Genomic DNA, 20,960 nt, shown 5'->3' with positions numbered 1-20,960 from the left:
ATACCCGAAGAAAATGGTCAGCAAAAATAAGCAGATGACAGTCCCAGAGGTAGCAGAATAGCAGTGCCATCAAAATGAGTGTAATCGAGTTTAACGCTTTTCCACTTTTAATCTGAGGCATATCCTTGATGTTTACAGAAAGAAAAAGAGAAGAGGGGGAATCTGATGATAAAACTCTTGGGATTAACTAAAAGAAAGTTATGGTTAAATCCTGAAGAAGGAACGTTTGAAATGGCAAAGAAACGGCAATATAAAGCCTATGCTTTTCTGTCTTTGCTCTCCCTATGAAATTTCATTAGCTGTTTCTTCATCAACTGCTTTGAAGTGATTTATTTGTATTAGTAATAGAATCTCACTGGAGCAATATCCTTTGCCCAAAGGGTGCCAAGTTTGCTTTTGGGGAATTGTATGACCCCCTTATCAGTTATGAATGAAGGGGAGTAGGGTGCCTTTTAAGGGAACTGTATGTGGCCCAGTATAGATGCATTGCTGCCTATATTAGATTCTGGACAAATATTTACCATCATTCAACAGGTTTGCATGTTTGAGCAGAGTTAACTACAGGGAAAGGTTATCAATTTCTTCATCGATACTGAATACAATTAAGCAAAATCAGCATTGCAGGATTTCTTTTAAAGGCTCAGAACAGAAGGATCTAGTTAACATTAACCATAGCAAAGCAGTGATTCCATGTTGGTCTTGAAGTCTGTAGAGATTCTCAGTCATCCAGGTCATGGTTGTCCCGAAGATGCTTTTTCAAAAGGCAACTGGACTTTCTTGTTTTTTCTTTGAAGATGTTTCGCTTCTCATCCAAGAAACTTCTTCAGCTCTGACTGGATGGGGAATGGAAGGATTTATATTTCTTGTAGACAGCTGGTCATTTGCATCCTTTCCAAGTGCTTCAACAACCCTCTAAAAGGATGCAAATGACCAGCTGTCTACACGGAATACTGTATAAATCCTTCCATCCTTCCAAAGTCACTTAACAAATGTTTCATTTAGCAACATAAATTTTGGGCTCAATTGTCACTGTAACTCAAGAATTACCATATATTCAGATCTGCATCATCATATATGCTGGCTTTAACAATTGATATACAGATGTTTTGGTTTCTTCTATATAATGTAAACTGCCAGCAAGTCCCAATAGCACATGTAGCATTCAATTGTATGACTTGAACAAGTGGATCAGTGGTTGCAATTAATCTCGGAAACCGCAGCGCGTTGCTAATGCAGCTCAATGACTCCTATCACATCATGTGTACAAATAATGGGGAACGATTAGATCTAAGCATGTTTATTTTGAATAAGCCAGTGAGAGTGATTTTATAAGCAAATCCGTTTTCCTGAACATGATTACTCAAGATATTCCGGTAGAAATCACGGGTAATATTTAAATATTTAAAATGTTGAAATATTTAATTACTTTAACCCCTGGGAGATATTATAGCATGGTAACCGCTGTTCAGGGAGCAAAAAGTAATTTGTTCTTCAAGACGCGCTGACTTCATTAGCAAACAGCATCAGCACTTTGCCCTGCTTTATTACATAAAAATGATTGACTGCAAAATTATTCCAGTGAAGCAATGTAAAAATAAATATATGTTTTAACATATTGAATTCATGTAAAATACAACACGGAATTTTGAAGATTATGGTAGTTAGACATTTCTTATCATTAAACAAACAGAAAACCTTGAATATTTATTGATGAGTATGTTAACTAGGGGTGAAATGCTCCCGGTTCGGACCAGATCGCCCGATCTGATAGCGATGGAGGCGGGTGGTTCGGAGAACCGGTAGCAAAAATCTCTGCCCCCCCCCCATGCCCAGCTGAGCCGCACAATCATCAGAGGCTTTTTTTTACTTTTAAAGGCATTTTTTCTATAACCTCTTCGGCCAAAAAAATGCTTTTGAAAGTAAAAAAAAAAGCCTCATGATCGCACGGCTCTTCAGAGGTTGTAGAAAAAATGCTTTCAAAAGGCTCTGACGATCCCATCTGAGTTGCCTGATCGGCAGAGGCTTTTTTTCTTTTAAATGCCTCTGACGATCAGGCAACTCAGCTTGGATCGTCAGAGGCATTTAAAAGAAAAAAAGCCTCTGCTGATCAGGCAACTCAGCTTGGATCGTCAGAGGCATTTAAAAGAAAAAAAGCCTCTGCCGATCAAGCAACTCAGCTGGGATCGTCAGAGCCTTTTGAAAGCATTTTTTTTACAACCTCTTCGCCGAAGAGGTTGTAGAAAAAATGGTTTTAAAAGTAAAAAAGAAAAAAGAAAGAAATTGGCTACGCCCACCCAGTCACATTACCGCCCCACCATCAAGCCACGCCCACAGAACCGGTAGTAACAAATTTTAGATTTCACCACTGATGTTAACTGATCACAATGCTGATGAATCACACATTATGCTGGATAGAAACTTTTCACAAGTCGTTCGTCTTATGGTTTCATCTTTCCATCAGTAACTTTTCATGCAGAAAGGTAAGTGCATTCAGAGGGTTTTATGGACTTACAAGTCAATTTTTTTTAATGTACCATGTTTTTTTGTAATTATTTCTGCACTATTACCATGATATTGCGGTAGTAATTTTTAACTGAAAGTATGTTTTTGTTTTTTGTTTTTTTTTTTGCGGCAGAAAGAACTGTGCAACATGATTCTTGATTGTTGTGCTCAGCAAAGAACATATGAAAAATTCTTTGGTTTGCTAGCTGGGGTGAGTTGCTACTTGTCATATCTATCTCCCTTGCCATTCCATACCCCTCACCATGCCTCTCAGTCTTCCATAAAGAGGGCTCATTTACAAAATTTTTCAATATCAGTTGGTAACTTTTTATTTAGCTGTTATATTTGGAAAGATGAGGCAGATAGTGGCATCTTGATTTGCATGGTTTATTAACATTGCAAAATAGCACTAAATAATATTGAGGAAAAAAATAGCCTTTTCCCAGATGTTGTTTTTTTTTTTTTAATATGGAACCATGAGGATGTGATTTCTGCATATGTCACTTCGAAGGAATTTCCTGTTTTTCAATATGATTCCCAAATTGTAGGCCTAGTAGCTACAATAACCATCAGCGCAATGCTTATTTGTGGCAGGCTTATCTTTGGGAGTGAGGTCAAAAGGGAGAAGTAAAGCTAAAATTAAGCCCAAAGAGGGTCTGTGCTGATGTAAGGGAAGCCAGCCTACCTAAGACAAGTGATTCCAGTGATGGTCTTTCCAGTGGTAATATACAGGTAGTCCTCGACTTACAACAGTTCATTTAGTGACCGTTCGAACTCCCCCATGGCACTGAAAATAGTGACTTATGACCATTTTCCACACTTACGACCATTGCAGCATCCCCATGGTCACGTGATTTACATTGAGATGCTTGACAACCGACTCATATTTATGATGGTTGCAGTGTTCAGGACCTTCTGACAAGCAAAGTCAGTGGAGAACCCAGATTCCCTTAACCACCATGTTACTAATTTAACAATTGCAGTGATTTGTTTAACAAAGGTGGCAAGAAAAGTCAAAAAATGGGACAAATTTACTTAACAAATTTCTCACTGAACAATGTAAATTTTGGGCTCAATTGTGGCCGTAAGTTGAGGACTATAACTGTGAAAGCTGAACACTGAGGTAGAGTGAGAGAAAGAACATAGACGTCATCTAATTGTCTATTTGAAGAGAGTGGGGAGAAACATCAGTCCCAAACCAAATACTGATTGTTTCCTTGGGGTGACAGTCAGCAAGCCAAAACTGAGGTATGTGGGGATGTGCAGAGATGATGGCCTAGAAATGTTCCTTTGCCTGGCAATGTTGAAGGAAGTAGAAACGGAAGGCAATGGAAAAGATGGGTGGATAGAACAAGATCACTGGAATGCCGTTTCTGCTCCCCAGAATTCTCCAGCTAACTATTAGTTAAATTGTCTTCTTTTTATGTTTAGTTGTCTTTAGAACCAAACTAGTATTGGAAAAAAACCCAGTATGGTAGTCCTCGACTTACGACTGGTCACTTAATGACTGTTCAAAATTATGAGGGACTCACCCCCAAAAATACTTATGACTCTGTTCCAATATTCTAATGGCCAGCCCTCCCATCCTTCACACGGTCATATGACCGCTTTTGGGGTGCTTAGCATCCTGCCGACAACTATTGGCATCGTCCCATGCTTACATGACAGCAATTTACAACTTAGCCCTGGTGGCGCAGTGGTTAGATTGCAGTATTGCATGCTAACTCTGCCCCTAGCCAGAAGTTCAATCCTGATCAGCTCAAGGTTGATTCAGCCTTCCATCCTTTCAAGACTGGTAAAATGAGGACCCAGATTGTTGGGGGCCATATACTGACTCTGCAAACTGCTCAAAGAGTGCTGTAAAACAGTGTGGGTCGGTATATAAGTTTAAATGCTATTGCTATTTTCCCTGAAAACCAGCATTTTCTTCCAGTTTTTGGCAAAAAGGCCCCTAGCAAACAATGAGTCTGCTTAATGACTGTGGTGTTTGTTAAGACCACAGACTCACTTAACTGCAGTGATTCGCTTAATGACTGCAGCAAAAAAATGGTCATAAAATCAGTTCAATCCTGTGGGTGACCCACTTTATGATTGTCATGACTTTGGAGAGCAATGGGCAGGCTCCATTATGGTCATAAGTCGAGGTCTATCTGTGATTTTCCTTTTTAATTTTCTTCGTCTGTTTAGTCCTAGCACCCTGCTGAAATCAGGGGGTTTTTTTCCTCATTTTATTTTCTTCACTGTGTTTTTATTTTTTACTTAGCGCTTCTGTATGTTGAAAAAAGAATACATGGAGTCATTTGAAGCAATTTTCAAAGAGCAGTATGATACCATACATCGGTTGGAAACAAACAAGTTGAGGAATGTTGCCAAGATGTTTGCTCATCTTTTATACACAGATTCACTTCCATGGAGTGTATGTAGCCAACATTTGTAGCTTTGCACTATACATTTGGTTTTTGATAATTGGGGGGGTGGGGGGTTTGGAACCTACAGATGTAATTTGAATTAGTTCAAATACATGTTGAGAGTGAAGAATCACATTGATTTTTCAGTCTGGCAAGGGACATGAGTGCTTTGAAAGAGAGAATTTCTTGAATTTAAGAAAAATATAGATAGTTTGCTCGGAATCCAGACTTGGCTTAATTGATAATGTGAATGTGTTTTTGTAAGATGGCCATTCCTTTAGCAAATATTTATCGCAAGGAATATGCTACCATTCAAGGATTATCAAAATGCCTTAGGGAACAAAGGAAAATTAGTTTATTTTAAAAAGGAAAATAATATTTGGCATTTACTTATCCCTTCTATTTGTAGGTCCTTGAATGCATATCTCTAAGTGAAGAAACGACAACATCATCCAGTAGGATTTTTGTTAAAATATTCTTCCAAGAGCTTAGTGAATATATGGGACTTCCTAATCTTAATGCGAGGTTGAAAGATGAGTAAGTAACAAATCATATTATACATTATTTTTTTAATTCCTTTTTTATGACTGTTTATATTCTTATCAGATTTGTAAACATTGAAGTTGATAAGTAACACACAGTTGTCAGAGGGAGTTAACATATTTTAATAAAAGGTAAAATCTCCCTTAAAGTCTTAATAACCTACATGGATATGTCCATGTTGTTTTCTTTGATTACATAGCGGAAAGAGTTTGACATTGCCTTCTTGTGGGATTTTGTTTTCAACTTTCAATTTGTGTGTAACACCTTTTGAAATTTCTCATGTTCTCCCATCCAGGTATTAAACCTGCTTATCTTTATTGAGACCAGCAAAGACACTGTTTCCCAACTTTATCAGTTTTAAGATATATGGACTTCAATTCCCAGGATGGGGAAATTTTGGGGAGTTGAAGTCCACAGATCGTAAGGTTTCTGAAGTTGAGAAACTTCAAGCTTCAATAAAAATAAATGATGTCACCTGCTGTGTTATAATATTGTGGTAGTAAGAGTAACTCAACCTGCGTAATATAGATTGAAGGGAGAAGGGTTGTCACCACTTTTCCCCTCCACTGTCATATTCTGTTTCAGGCCAAATCTGCCATCTCCATTCATCACCATTAATCCTTTTGTTTCCTTATTGGATAGCTGTTGTAATTCTTGCATGGTACCACATAGGGGCATGGGGCACCTCTGCTTCCCAGGGCCATACTTTCTGTCACTACTTGCCTTAAAGCTTTATGTACTGAATTTTTAAAAATTCTTTCTATTCCTTCGGAATGTATGCTCTCAGTAGACCGTATATTTATTGAAAAAGATTACTTTTTCAGTAGGATTTTGAATTTAATAAGATACAAATTTCTATAGTTGCAAATCTTGTGTAAATTAAGCTGATTGTTTTAAATATTTCTAAACTGGGATCAAAATATGTTTGTGTGCAGCATTTGAAATTCTCAGTCTTAGGAATGATTGCTATGTTTGGTTTTTAACAGAACCCTGCTACCGTTCTTTGAAGGATTATTACCACGAGATAATCCAAGAAATACTAGATTTGCAATCAATTTCTTCACTTCAATTGGCCTTGGAGGACTGACGTAAGGAAAAAAAATTTTTTTTTAATTTATATATGTACATGCATATTTAAATAGTTCCTGTGAATCTGTCCCATAATAGGATCAGATGATGTATAGATAGATTTTGGTTCTGACCATATGTACTGTATGTTAGGGAGTGAAAATATATTCAAACTTTGCCTCTGATGTCCCCAGGCTATCCATAGGAGGCAAAATGCATAAGCAAGGCCTATAATTTGAAACCCATCTGTGCACAACTCTGTGAGATCAATATTGCGACAAATCTGACAATTCAACATTTTATGTTGGTCTTCATGTGTTGGTTCTGCTTAAACACTCTTACTAATGCGGGCAACTTTTTAATCATTGAAGGCTGCTTATCTTGTGTTTTTTTTTCAATGCTGAATATCATACTAGGAGCAGGGAGGAATTGCAATTTTCTGCAGGTTTTATTCTGAGCCGGTACTAATGTTGCTCTAAAATTTAAAGACAAAGCATTAAAGTTCTCAAAGACTAAAATACTGGGGGAGGTGGGGGGAACCACACTGCTAATTCTGTGTTACCAGCGTTACTTAGAGATGCATTCTCACCAAACATGAGCCTAAGGAGAAGGTATCACCCCAGCCAATTTACATGTTGACATTGACTCCACAATCTCAACAAGAAATTTAATTCTGGATAGAATTGGGTTGACAGTGATTAGTAAAGTAATTCCTTATCAATTCAATGAGATTCTTTAAGTAAGGCTACATTCAGAAATACAAGACAGGGTACAACTCAACAAACACTAAGTTATTTATGTATCTTCTATTTTGTTAAATTTGTTTAAATAGTGACGAATTACGGGAACACCTGAAAAATGCACCTAAAATAATAATGACGCAGAAACAAGATGTGGAGTCATCTGATTCATCTTCGGAATCAGGGACATCTGATTCGGATGATGATTCCAGCAGCAGTGAGACCTCAGGATCCTCCAGTGGGAGTGAATCTACTTCCGACAGTACCGGCAGCAGTGACTCAGGTAAAATTCTGCCTTCAGTCCATCAGTTTCCTTTAGCGATGGGCCATTTGTTCATGCAGACTGCCTTTTTTGCTTGAAGGTAATTTTAGATGTCTAAAATCTGCAAACATTGCAGAGTAATAAATTGCCTGACTAAAAATGTAATGGATGGTGCATATAAATCTTTTAAGAAACATCAAGAAGGTAGAAATGTTATGCCAAAAAATGGTTTAATATTCTGGAACTATGGAATGAGATTAGCCAGACTATCTCTTTGAAGACTGTTCTATCACCCTCACCTCGGTTAAACGATTATGAGTTTTTACATGTCAGATTTTTTAATTTTGAAATATGAAATGCATATGGAAGCAAAATGTCTTAAAAAAACATTTATTTTCTTAAAAAAAAAAACCCCACAAAGGCAGGGAGGGGAAAATGAAGACTGATGTGACATTGACAACATGAAGTAGCTTGCCCACGTAGTAGAATCTTCACGTGTTCACAGTAAATCATTGAGTCATTTCATTTGGGTTTATCCCCAACCAAAAATACAAGTAGTCCTTGAGTTACAACCACTTTTTCAGCAACTGTTGAAAGTATGGTGCTAAACAAGTGGTACTTAGGACTGGTTCTCTGACTTCCAGCCATTTTAGTGTCTTCCCAATGATCATGTTTTCCAATATTCCTGTTGGCTTCCCACAAGCAGAGTCAATGGGGAAACCAGTTGGAAGTTACAGTCACATAAGATCCTTACCTAGCAACCTTTGAAGTCCTCTGTTAGTGACAGCAATTGGGACTGCCATCACTAAGTAATGAGGTCATGTGACATGACCACATTGCTTAGTGAGACAATTCTTATCCCAATTCCCATTGTCACCTGAGGACTATGTGTAAGTATTTTTGGAATTACAACCTTACTAAACTTTGTTAAAATAGTTACCGAGAGAGAAAATTCTGATATGATCGATTCTCTTGATTTTGTTCCCACAATTGCAGATTTATTGCAGTCTGAAATTCACTTCATTTTCATTATCTTTAAAAACACTCTCTCTCACACAAAAAAGTAATAACGTATTTAGGGATTATGCAAAAGAAATACATTCAACATTTTAAGCTGTTTTGTGTTGAGATACGAATCTGCTAAAGTATGCACAATGAAAACACCATGGTGAAGCCCTTCAGGCATTGCTAAAACAGAAAAGCTTTATTTTATTTGCCTCTCTTATTAATTAAAGATGTGATACGCAGTTCTTTTTGGCATACATATGTGGCTCTGTAAAAAATATTAATAGTTATTCTTAGATTAATGTAATGAAGCCTAGTGCAATGCAGCCTCTTTTACATTTTATTACATATTATCCTGCTTTGCTAAGATTTATTACCGGATAGCATGGTACTTGAACATTTCCATTTTATATTTACTTTTTTTTTTTTCAAGTTTTAAAAAAATATATAGTGAATTTGTTACTTTGCTGGTAGACCATTTCAGAGTGTCGAGCTTGCCTGGTAAACCAGATAGAATCACAACTAGATGAGCTAGTTTTATTGTAATTTGTAAAGCTGCATTGATAGACTCTTGCAAGTTTGAAAATACTTCCCCCCCCCATCTCCTTTATCGCCCAAGAAACTGGGAGGGTCCCTTCTGAACCTCTTGTCTTGCTCACTATGCAACTGCAGGCTATGCTGTCTCTTATCTGATCATTCCCTAGGCAGCATTTCTTTGCTTCATCTCCCAAGGACTTTGTCACATTTGATTACATGGAGCATATCTGCAGTTAATTGTGGGAGCAGCTGATAGCCCAGCATGAGTTTCTGCACTGAAAGAGCCTTTTAAAAAATAAGCTATATGGATGAGGTTAAGGGCAAAAATACAGATAGTCCTCAATTTACAATGTCAATCCCTGTTCCCGTTGTTAACTAAATCCCTAGGTAACTTCCTGCTAGTTTCCCATGACCAAACTCTGTGGGGAGAGGCATGGCACTGGACATGGGAAGATATAGGGGATGCACAAGAAATGCAATGCAGGTCAGGGAGTCTATGAGGGAGTATGCAAAAAGGCATGGGTTATAAAGGGTGCGAGGTGTGAAGAATTATGCAAGAGCCATGATGTGGGTCAGGTACGGTGAAGATGTATGTGAGGGATGGCACAGGTCATGGAGAAGGTGCAAGAGACATAGCACGGGTCAGGGAAGTACATGAGGATACTAGGGTTGCACAAGCAGCCCAGGTCAGGGAGAGTGTGTGGGTGTAAGGGAGGACACAGTGCAGGTTGGAGAGGGTGTATGAGGGGGGTTGTAAGTAGCATACATCAGGGAGGACTGCATAAGCAGGTGCACAAGGGCGCAGGTCTGGAAGGGTGCACAAGGGAAAGGGTGCAAGGGGATGCACAAGGGAGTTGTGGCAAGGGTTCAGGGAGGATGCATGAGAGAGAGTAAGTGGCTGGCACAGCATGACTGCTTGAGGAAGGTGTACAGGTGTGGGAGACTTAGTCCAGCAACTTGCAGCCTGCCTTGCCAGGTTCCCTGCCAAGTGAAGATTGGCCAAGTACCCAGATCACAATCACATGACTGAGGAAGTTCTGGGGTGTCTGAACCTCCAAGGATTGTTCATAACCACCATTCATTGAATGCTGCTTTAACTTTGAACAGTCACTGAATGAATGGTTGTAGGTCAAGGATGACCAGTATTTTAATTCACCTGGCCTCCTTTGTTTGCCCAAGCTGCTCCCTGCTTCCCCCAGCCTCTCTACACTCTGGCATCATCATTGCCTGCTTCCCTCAAGCTCCCTTGGCTCCCTTGCTTCCTCCACCTGTCCTCTAATTGTGCGGTCCCATGCTTCTCTGGTCTCCCTTCAGTTGCCCAGCATGGCACTCTTTCTCCCAGCCTCCATTCTAGCATGACCTGCACCAGGCCTCCCAGGACCTCTCCCAGCCCCCTCTACCTCCTGTACCCCCCTAGAGCACTCTGCCCTCCTTACCTGGGACTCCTGCTGTTCCCAGTTAACAATTTGTGCATCTTGGGAGTATGATGGCCAAAGGGACTGCTGGGATCGTTGGTGCTAAGTGATATGGTTACATGAAATTGCACCCCTCACTTAGCAATGGCAGTCCTGGTCCCAATTGCCATTGTGAACCAAGGACATGTATAGCTCATTTTTTAAACTCAGTTTAGAACTTGCATGTCTGTATTAGTATTAAAAAAGAGCTCCATGCATTCACTATTCCTTTAATATGCTTTTCTTATTGAATAGGAATGTCAAATTGCCTGGTAGGCTTTCTAGCTTTCATATAAAACATTTTTTATAGTGTAACAGTGTTCATTTTTTGCAGAAAAAAGCAATAGATTTACAACACCCTACACAGCATAGAAATGTTTTATATGTAAATTTTCTTGGGTAAAAGGCCACTTGCATTAAATAGTTATCTTAAGTTATGTATGTGAAGCCATGTAGTTGGGCCGGAGACTGGAAACAACAAAATGTTGAAGGAATAAAAGGATTATTTGTTGTTCATGTTAAATAGATTTTTTTTTTTTTTTGCATACCTGCATCTTGGTAGAAAATTAAAACACAGATGGTACTAAAATGGCAAGATTTTAATTGAATTGAATGGTGTTATAGATGTTGGGGTCCATTGGTCATATTTCCTAATCTGTGAATTTTACACACACAAATGTCAAATTTCAAAATCAATAATAATGAAATGAAAGTTGGCATTTCTGAGAGAAATGCAGATGGTGTGCATTTCCTGGGAAGTAAACAGAAAAGCTTCTAATAATAATTCATGCCATGAAATGGCTCATATGGCCTCCCAAGGTGAGCAGAAACATTTCAGATTATGGCGGTGAGATATCACATATCTCTCTCTCTCTGGTATTATTCTCCATTTCTTTAGAGTAATTAATCAGACTTTTCTTACATATTCCATCTTGGGAATTTTGAATACAAGCAACATGGTTTGACAAATTAAAATTTTAATCTTAGAGTGAAAGCCTTCGGTTTTTTTTTCTTTCAGATAAGAAAAAATCTCAAAAGAAGAAAAATGCGGATAAAGGTACCCAGAGAAAACAAGGGAATAAGAAGAAGAAACTTGAAAAGGAAAAAGAATGGAGGTGGCCCGAGAGGGAAAATGGTGCTGCAAGAAACTCGGAGAGGAATGCTGACAAAAGCTCCAGTAGAAAAGACGAAGCATCTTATGATAGAGATTATTCCAGTGATAGAAATAATTCCTGGAGTGGAAAGGAGAGGAACCGAGAAAAAAATGTACTTTTAGACAGCAAAACCAGCCATTCTAAAAAGAGAAAAGAAGGAAGACCTTCTTTTTCTGAGGATGAAGAGAGGGACAGGCACCATAAAAGGGACAGCAAGCTCCACAGAGAGAAGAAGGATAGATCTAAGTCCAGAGAGAGATCTCACCATTATCCCAGCCCCAGAGAGTTTGAGGAAAACAGCCAATATTCAAACCAGTTTAAAGAGACAAGGAAAGACGAAACCAGGAGAAGGCACAGAAATGCTTCCCCATCCAGGCACAAGTGAATCATGACTCTTCAATACCGCCTTGCCATTTGAACTGTCTTTTTACAACTTGCTACACATCTTTAAAAGAGAAACCCTTTGTACAAAATACTTCCAAACAGTAATGACTCTTCGAATCGCTGTTAATTGTTGGAGCTTTCCGCTAAGCTGCTGCTTAAAAGATTTTGAATCCAAGAGGAATCAAAGCCCAGTAAAACAGTTAAACATTGCTTTCAATGGGATATTAGTATGCTGTAAATATTTATTCTTTGAATTTTATTTGTGTTCTCTGGAAATGCTAAACATTCCTTCCTTTTCATTTTTGAATTTTAGATTTCAGCATATATTAAAGTTTCATTTCAGAAATAACATTTGTGGGGTTTTTTTGTGAATTACAGATTAAAGGGCAGTCTTTTAAATTCGACAATGAAAAATAGATCAGTGTTTGGAAATGAAAGCTTTACCAATATCTATCATGGTTTATTTGTCACATTCAATGCCATATATACTTGAGACAAGCCCATCCCTAAATAAGCATGATCCTTGACTTTTTGACCCAAATGATATGATAACATGCCATATGCCAGGGTGTCAAACATAAGGCCTGCGGGCCAGATCCAGCCCGTGGGGCCATCCTGGAAAATGTAAGGGGCTGGCCCGCATCACTTCGGCCCGGTCTACCCAATACGAAGAGGTGCCAATGCCAGCAGTTTGGGGAGTGGCGTCAAGCTGGCCACACCCACCCAATCAACCATGCCCAACCGGCCATCCAAGGTCAACCACAGCCCTGATGCGACCCTCAATAAAATTGAGTTTGAAACCCCTACCGTATGCGGACAAGGCTGATTAATCATATACTCTAGATGGAAAGCAGTTGTGAATAAACAACAGTAATAAGTTGATCCTTGTGGCTGTAAATTTAATAAAATCTAAATTTACAAAATTTAATTGTAAATTCTAAGCAGAAGTTATGCCTCTGTTTAGAATTTGAAAATCTAAAGCTCAAAGAATCAATATGTTAAAATTCCCTCTTATTTAACTGAAAAAAGTCATAAAAGCTGATGTTGAATAAAAACTCATGTAGCATGATTGGTGGGTGTTGCTTTGATGATTTAATCATAAAAGATTATTTCTTTAAAAATCTAGTCAGAGCGTGTGTATTTTTTCACTTCTGCTGAAAAATATATAATTCTGGTAAGAACTATATCTGGTATTTTTAAATTATTGCCATTCAGGGTCTGATGTGAGCAGTACTGTCATCAAATCTCTGTATCATAAATTTTAAGTTTTAAAATGCTTATGAGAGTTACCTGTTGAATCAAAATCAAAATATATAAAAACAATGCAACTTCTGCTTTCAATTAGCCATGTAAATAATGCCACTCTTTAATAATTTCCATGAATACTTGTTAGTAAAGGAACATATGGGTGAACTATATAATTTAGGGCACTAGGAATAGCCTGCTTAGTGTATAGCAGGGGTGTCAAACTCAAGGCCTGCAGGGCCATCCTGCTTAGATCTGGCTGGTGGGGCCACCCTGGAAACTGAAGGACCAGCCCACGGTGCCTCTGCCAGTGAAAACAGCTTATGTGGGCTGCACACAGTGGTCCTTTTTAATGGCAGAGTGCTGCAGGAGGTTGTCACAGCCGAAAACGGAGCCTGGGAAGGCCACGTGCGCCCCCCCCAGCTTTGTTTTCACTGGCAGAGTGCTAGCAAAACAAACTACTAGCAAAAGTAGATTCCCCCCCACAGCCCCGCCCGGGCCACCATAGGTGCTCCCGACACAAGTTATGTCAAGCTGGCCATGGCCACCATGGCCACACACACCTGGCCCCCCCGAGGTCAAACACAATCCTGATGCAGCCCTCAATGAAATTGAGTTTGACATCCCTGTTCTATAGGAATTTGTTAGCATCTCTTCCATTTTTTTATTACAAGACAGATGTTTGTGAGATGCAGATCGCTTTATTAGTCTCATAGAATGCCATCTATGCATCCGATGAGGTGAACTGCAGCTCAAAAAACTTTATTTTATTTTATTTATTTTATTTTATTTTATTTGCCTTTTAATGCAATTTGTTAATTCGAAAAGGTACTGCCAGTCTCTTTCTATGTAATTTAAATATCATTTAGGATCACGCAACAAAAAGCTACATTTGAAATAGATGATTATAAAAAAATATATTAACTGTAAATTACAAATTTGTACTCAAATTTTTGTTCCCTTTTCTTTCTTAGCTTCTGAATTGTTTTCATTCTTTTTAAAGCCACTGAATTGTGTCATGAACAAAGATCTGTATGGAAAAAGAGTTGGGAATTTTGCCCCTTCCTCCTTTCCTCTATTCCCAAATGGGATACTTGCAGATTCACTTTCCAGGTGTGGAATCCCTCCAAGACCAGGCCAACGTCATTTTATTGAAAGCAAGTACAGAGCAGGAAAAAACTGTGAAACAAATACGAAAGGTAATTGGGGAAATGGGTAAACATTGTTTCTTCTGCCTATCTTTTCACAATGGGAATTTCTCCCATATCTCACTCTGTATGGAAGTCTGTTTATTTATTTCATTTATTTATTTATCAAATTTGTTGTGCAAAAGTTCAGAACGTACATATTAATCTTTTGCTCTTGTCGGAACAAAGCACAATTCCAACCCTTTCAAATTTGGCTCAAATTTTGAAAACACATTTTGTATTTGACACACAATCACAACAAAGAAACACATTTGGGTTCCAGCCATTTGTCTTCGCACTCTTTCAGAGCTTCTTGGTTTTGTTGCCACAAACTGACTCAGCTGTGTTTGAGAAACTGGAACAAATGTCACACAAATCAATTCAAGATACAAAGACCCAAGATGTGACAACTTTAGCAATCTGTGCTGTTCAGCCTGCCCAGGTTTTTGTCTTAAATTCACATACATATCACATCTTTTCTGGAAACTATGTGGTTTTTTCGATATTTTGCAGGAGTCTCTTGAAGAAGCAATCCAAACGTAGGGTATTTGTCACTGCATTAAAAATATTTCCTATTTTCTCTGCCCCTTATTTTAATTTTTTTTTAAATTAGATTTCTCTCTAATATTTTTTAATTCAAAATGATTAGGCTTATTATTCCTTTAATATTTATTAAAATTAAGAGTCAATTTTAAAATATCTTTTCTGTACTTTATAGATGACTAAAGAGGGATTTTAATCCCTGTTGTCCATGAGCTAATGGAGTTGCAGCTCAGTGGAACACATTTTTTCCTGGTTTGCAACTTGCACATCTCCCAATGTTTCTCTGAAACTCTGGCAATCCACATTAAGGAAAACACTATTCTTCTGGAACTACTAACTTTCCATTTGAAATGCAGAACTTTCTTGCCCCTGAAGACCTCTAAAGCAAAATATTTCCAGGAACTTTTCAGACTAAAAAAGTGCTTTAAACAACTGCTGGTTTTTGCTTGAGAATTTCCAATATTCGGTCTCCATTAACTCATTTTGCAAAGCCATATTTTAAATGGTTTATTTATTTATTTTTAAATAGACATTTTCTCAATACATTAACCCTGAATATTTTAGTGTTCTTCTTTTCTGAATCTAATTATATTCATTTAATTAAAAGGATGGTAGGATTTTTACCTTAGATAAGCTTTTGTTAGTTAATGCAGTGATTTCTCACTGCATTTCCTTTTTTACATCTGCAAGTCTCTACATTTCAGGTTGTTTTGCTCCATTCCTATAGCAGTTGTCTTTAATCATGACAGATTAAAGCATTTCTTGTCTATTGTCAAGAACCCAGTCACAGCTTTGTTGCCAGAATAGATAAAATGGCTACTACCTTCATATACTTGATTGAATAGATTTATGCCTGCCACAAATTGAGAAAACTCTCAGCTGGACATGCATTCTACTAAGCATAGTTTATTTAACAAACTACAGTTGGCTGAGCTTTTATAATATGCCATATCAAAGATTTTGGGTTACAAACCTCAAATCAAACAGAATTCAAACCCAAACAGAGTATATTATCTCAACACAAAGTGTGTGTTCTTTCAAATGTCACAATAAGTGTAGGAGAAACAAGCTTTCTTGTTTTTCTTTGAAGAGGTTTTGTTTCTCATCCAAGAAGCTTCTTGGTTGAGAAGCTAAACATCTTCAAAGAAAAAGTCCAAAGCACCTTTGGGACAACCATGACCTGGATGACTGAGAATCTCCATAGACATTTAGGAGAAACAATTGATCCATAAAAATATTTTAGTACTGTATGATATTTTATAACCATTTGCGGTCCATTGATGGCTCAGTATATTTAATCTTTTAAAAATGAATATGGAAACCAACTTTCCATTAGAAAATTAAAAATTGGCCAGATTCTCATCTCATCAGACTGGCTTCCATTTAGCTTTTTCTTGCGTACCAAAGGTTGAATTACCTTGCCTCCCACCAACTATTTCAATATGAGTGACTATGCCCAAATGCCATGAATCAGCTATGTTCAACTGTATGTCAGCTGTGGTTAATATAAATACTCTAAATAGGATGCCTGGAAGTGGGTTTAGTCTGGCCAAGTGAATAAAACCTTGCACCTGACTGTAAACCATCTGTTTACTGTAAACTGTTATTTAGATTGATGTCCCTTTATTCTCTGTGGTTTTTTTTTTCCTCCAATGAAATATTCAAATGGAATTAAACATTTCTTCATATCCTCATCTAAACACAGTTCTAAAAAGGCCCATCTATGGATTTTGATTATTTTGCGTTATGGATTAGTATGGTTATTTTTGTCTCTGAATGACTGGATGTTAGCAAAAGAACAGAGCCTGAGAATTTTTTTTTTTTTAGATTTTGTATTATGTGAATGGATAATAAGCTGACTTTGTATAAAAAAGAACACCGCTTGGGGGGGACCGAAAGCCCTACTAAGCAGGTATATACAAAAGTATGAAGGCTATTGCTTAACGCATTGTAAGACGCCCTGAGTCTCCAGAGAAGGGCGGCACATAAATCGAACCAATACAATACAATTACTCTTATATTGTACAAATGTATATAGGTAAAAACAAATAGTGGACGTTTATGGGCTGTGGAGTTCCCCAACTTCATCTATATCTCAAAAGAATTGGAATATTACGTAGATACCCTTCATATTTAAGAATGTACGATATTGGTATTCTATTTTATATCAAGGAAATCTGATAAATACAGATTCCTATAATATGAGAGTTTAGGTTAACTAAATTAAGGAATTACTAGCAATAGCAATAACACTTAGACTGGTATACCACTGGTATAACACCAATAGTGTTTTACTGCACTGTCTGAGCAGTTCACAATGTCAGCATATTTTCCCCAACAATCTGGATCCTCATTTTACCAACCTCGGAAGGATGGAAGGCTGAGTCAATCTTGAGCCCTGACAGGATCAAACTCCTAGCTGTGGGAAGAGTTAGCTTGCAATATTGCATTCTAACCACTGCACCACCAGGGCTGTTCTTACTGGTCAGAGAACCAAGAAGAATTGTGTAAAGGCAGCAATTTTGTACATCCTTAACTTGCGTCTAAGGATCAGAGTTAACTCCGTGCATATGTGTACAGTAGTTCTGTTTTAATGCTTTATAGCATTGGCTTTTTGAACAATATATATATGACTTTCAGAGACTTTCTCCTACATTACTCTATTTTTATATCTTGTCCAAGAATAATATTATAGTAAGATAATTGGAGGTGATGCAAACTTCAAGAGGGGTCTTAGCCTTCAATATACCCGTGGCAGTGTATGCTACATTCTCCAATCTCCCTTTCTTGATTATAAATGTGGCAGAGGGAAATTATTGGTTTGCATATAAAGGACAGAAAATTATAACTAGAGGTTACTTCATTCTGCTTGCCTGTATAATCTAAATGATCTGGTTCTATACTATTTATAGCAAATCTTATTTCCATAAATGCAATGCTTAGATTATATATATATACATACGGAGACACACACATACATACACATGGAACAGGCACATAGGAAAAGAGAAGTCCTTGAAGTTATGGTATGTTCTGCCCTAGCTGAATTGACCATTTCTCAGGGACAGCTGCACAGTCACTGTTAATTTATAAAATTGTTATGAAATTGCCTTTCTGAAGAACAAGATGAATGCCAATTTTAACTCCAGTTGGGACTTTCAAAATCGATTTCTCACTTCTTCAAGACCTAATTTCTAAAATGGGGACTGCTAAGCCTGCTGATGCTATGGAAATCTTTATCCATGAATCCCAGATAAATTGAAAGTATGATTGCTACTCAGTGGTTGAAAGAACACATCTGGCTTATACGCTCACCTTTATTACTTCTCTGGCTTAAAGGCTCAATCAGTTAAATCTACAAGGTAAAATGGGAGGGGCCATTCATTCTTTTTCCCCAATATCGTTTACCATTTGCTAATGTGGACATCACTAAAGGACTCAAGTATCCTATAAATTGAGCGTTCTGCCCAATCTTATATACTGCAGTGGAATTAAAACTACAGCTAGAAATATTCACAATTCTTCCTATCTATCTAGCCACTAGATACATTTTGAAGACATGAAAATTTCCTAGTGCGGATTTTGGGAGGTATATGATAGATGAAGGATTTGTGGCATGGTGGCCTAGTGGCGAAGATCGCTCACCTCCCACTAGGAAGGTTGAGAGTTCAATCCAAAGTATTGGCAGATGTTTCTCTCTTGGCGCAAAGAAAAAAAAATATTTGCTGCAAACTCCATGTAGGACAAAGGTGGGTTTCAGCAGGTTCTGACCAGTTCTAGAGAACCGGTAGCGGAAATTTTGAGTAGTTCGGAGAATGATTAATACCACCTCTGACTGGCCCCGCTCCCATCTATTCTCTGCCTCCTGAGTCCCAGCTGATCGGGAGGAAATTGGGATTTTACAGTATCCTTCCCCTGGAGTGGGGTGGGAATGGAGATTTTACAGTATCCTTCCCCTGCCACGCCCCCATGCCATGCCATGCCCATCAAGCCACACCCACAGAACCGGTAGTAAAAAATTTTTGAAACCCACCACTAATGTAGGAGTCAGGAAGGTAGTAAACCCTCAGCTCTATCCAGTTGCTCCAACTCTACCCTGAATTAAGGGACTACAGGATCATAAAAAGAAAAAATATATATGTTAGGTGAAGGATGTAAGTGGAATTCTGCTATTGTGTGAGCAGAAATCCACTTTTGTATTGGATGGACTGATGAGGCCTGCTTGCCTCAGTTCTGGATCTGAGTTTAAGAAAAGATTAAGAATGCTTTCCTCCAAAGCCAAAAGCTATTTTCAGAACAGAGGGGAAGCACTGCCCAGAATGGCCATTTGGAAACAGAGATTACACATCAGACTTTTGTGGAGACTTTGGTACCTAGTGCCTGGCCAGAACATTCCAAACTGCTCGTCAGATTTTACACCAGGTCCTCCTAGAAACAAGTTCAATACTCTCTGAAAAGAGTGTTATTCCTATTTTTCAAACATGGAACCAACACTTTTCTGGAAAAGTGCTAGACCCATGTTTAAAAAATAGGAATAGCACTCTCTCGAGTGTGCTAATCCTGTTCTGCTCCAAAAGTCAATTTAAACCACAAAAGACATCCAGGTTTTGCCAGCTGTGTATGTTGCTTGTTCTGTCACCCTTGGAAGAATTATTTTTTTCCTCTGTTGCTTCTGCAACTGTGAGGTCTTATGTAGCTTTTTAAAAATATAAAATTGATTATGTCACTTGTATAATTTTTGAGGATTATGCATGAATGCTAAAACTGACAATACTCACAGGATCCATATTATACAGATGCAGTCCTAGCAGCCATTTACAACTACTTGTGTCACTCTTGGGGGTGATGAAAGCCCCATTTTTGCCTACCCACATTCTGGCTTTGGCAATGCTAGGTGCTGTGCTGATGGGTGAGGGGCCAAAATACGACTGTGTTGTTTTGCATCTCTGCTCTAGTAAGTGGATTCTCCATGATCACTCACTTCCACATCCCTCATTATTCTTAGAATGCTGCACTGATGATCACTCAGGCAACTGCATCCACCATGATGTTGTGTTATAGTTATGTTGTGTTATGATGTATTGCAGTGTGCACAATCATGGCTTCTCTTGTTTCCCAAATAAAATTAGTAGAGCTGTGCTCTTCCCTGCTCATTGTTGGAAGCTTGGAGAAGAACCTAATTCAAAAATAGGAAGTGGGGAAATGCCAGTATAAAGGGAAATCAGAGATCAGGAGTAACTGAGAGGGTAAATTTGGAGGAGAAATGGTTGCAAGTAGGGCTGGCCCATGAATGGATGGAAAGGATGTCCGAATTGCCCAACATATGTCTAAAATACACTTAACCTCTTCTCCATGGTAATGGGTGTCAAAACATTCTAAACGTTACACACCTTAAAATTGTGGTAGGGCAGAATATTCCAATACTCAAAATGACAATGGAAGGCAGCTTAAATCATGGGCTGAGCCCAAAATGAGCCCAACTTCATTGGTCAAATTAATAAAATGATATAAACTGTTAGTGAGTAAAGGGTCTAAGAGGTTGTGATTTGGGCAAGGCTGTCAGTATCCCTTATAACTAAATGCTTTCTTGTCCCTTTTACTTCTGCATTCAGAATATTTAGGTGTAGGGGAAACATGATTGTGATCACTGTGTCTCATTGAGAACAGATCAAAGATCAATCATTTTCACATGAACTATTAAACAAGAGGGGCTTTCATGTTTTGTTATTAATGGAACTGTAACAGCATGTGAATTGATTGTTCATGCTATTAAATAAAACTAGTTTTCCAAGAGCACAGATTGAAGTACACTTTAGCAATCAGTGCTAAAGTGGCTTTTTTTCTGTTTTAGAGTTATCAACAAAAAAAATAGCATAGTGTTTTTCTGCCACTTAGAAGCACATCTTCTAGACAGCTTAAATATTTATC

The 20,960-nt window shown here is 38.1% G+C and overlaps 1 protein-coding gene across 4 annotated transcripts in view; it reads left to right on the top strand.

Annotated features, from left to right (window-relative positions):
- CWC22 (CWC22 spliceosome associated protein) overlaps window positions 1–12,406 on the top strand; it is a 45,583-nt gene extending 33,177 nt beyond the window's left edge. For all 4 annotated transcript variants that reach the window (XM_034428713.3, XM_087882063.1, XM_034428723.3 and 1 more), the window contains exons 15-20: window positions 2,636–2,713; window positions 4,766–4,918; window positions 5,320–5,447; window positions 6,440–6,541; window positions 7,354–7,544; window positions 11,538–12,406. In XM_034428713.3, coding sequence (XP_034284604.2) covers window positions 2,636–2,713; window positions 4,766–4,918; window positions 5,320–5,447; window positions 6,440–6,541; window positions 7,354–7,544; window positions 11,538–12,058 — 1,173 coding nt within the window. In that variant the 3' untranslated portion in view covers window positions 12,059–12,406. The remainder of the gene's footprint in view (window positions 1–2,635; window positions 2,714–4,765; window positions 4,919–5,319; window positions 5,448–6,439; window positions 6,542–7,353; window positions 7,545–11,537) is intronic.
- The last annotated feature ends 8,554 nt before the right edge of the window (window positions 12,407–20,960 follow it).

Source organism: Pantherophis guttatus, chromosome 1 (assembly GCF_059756535.1).
Source record: "Pantherophis guttatus breed Tessera chromosome 1, ASM5975653v1, whole genome shotgun sequence".
Classification (NCBI taxonomy): Eukaryota; Metazoa; Chordata; class Lepidosauria; order Squamata; family Colubridae; genus Pantherophis; species Pantherophis guttatus.
The sequence above is the reverse complement of the archived record's forward strand: the minus strand, read 5'-3'. Positions and strand labels throughout refer to the sequence as shown.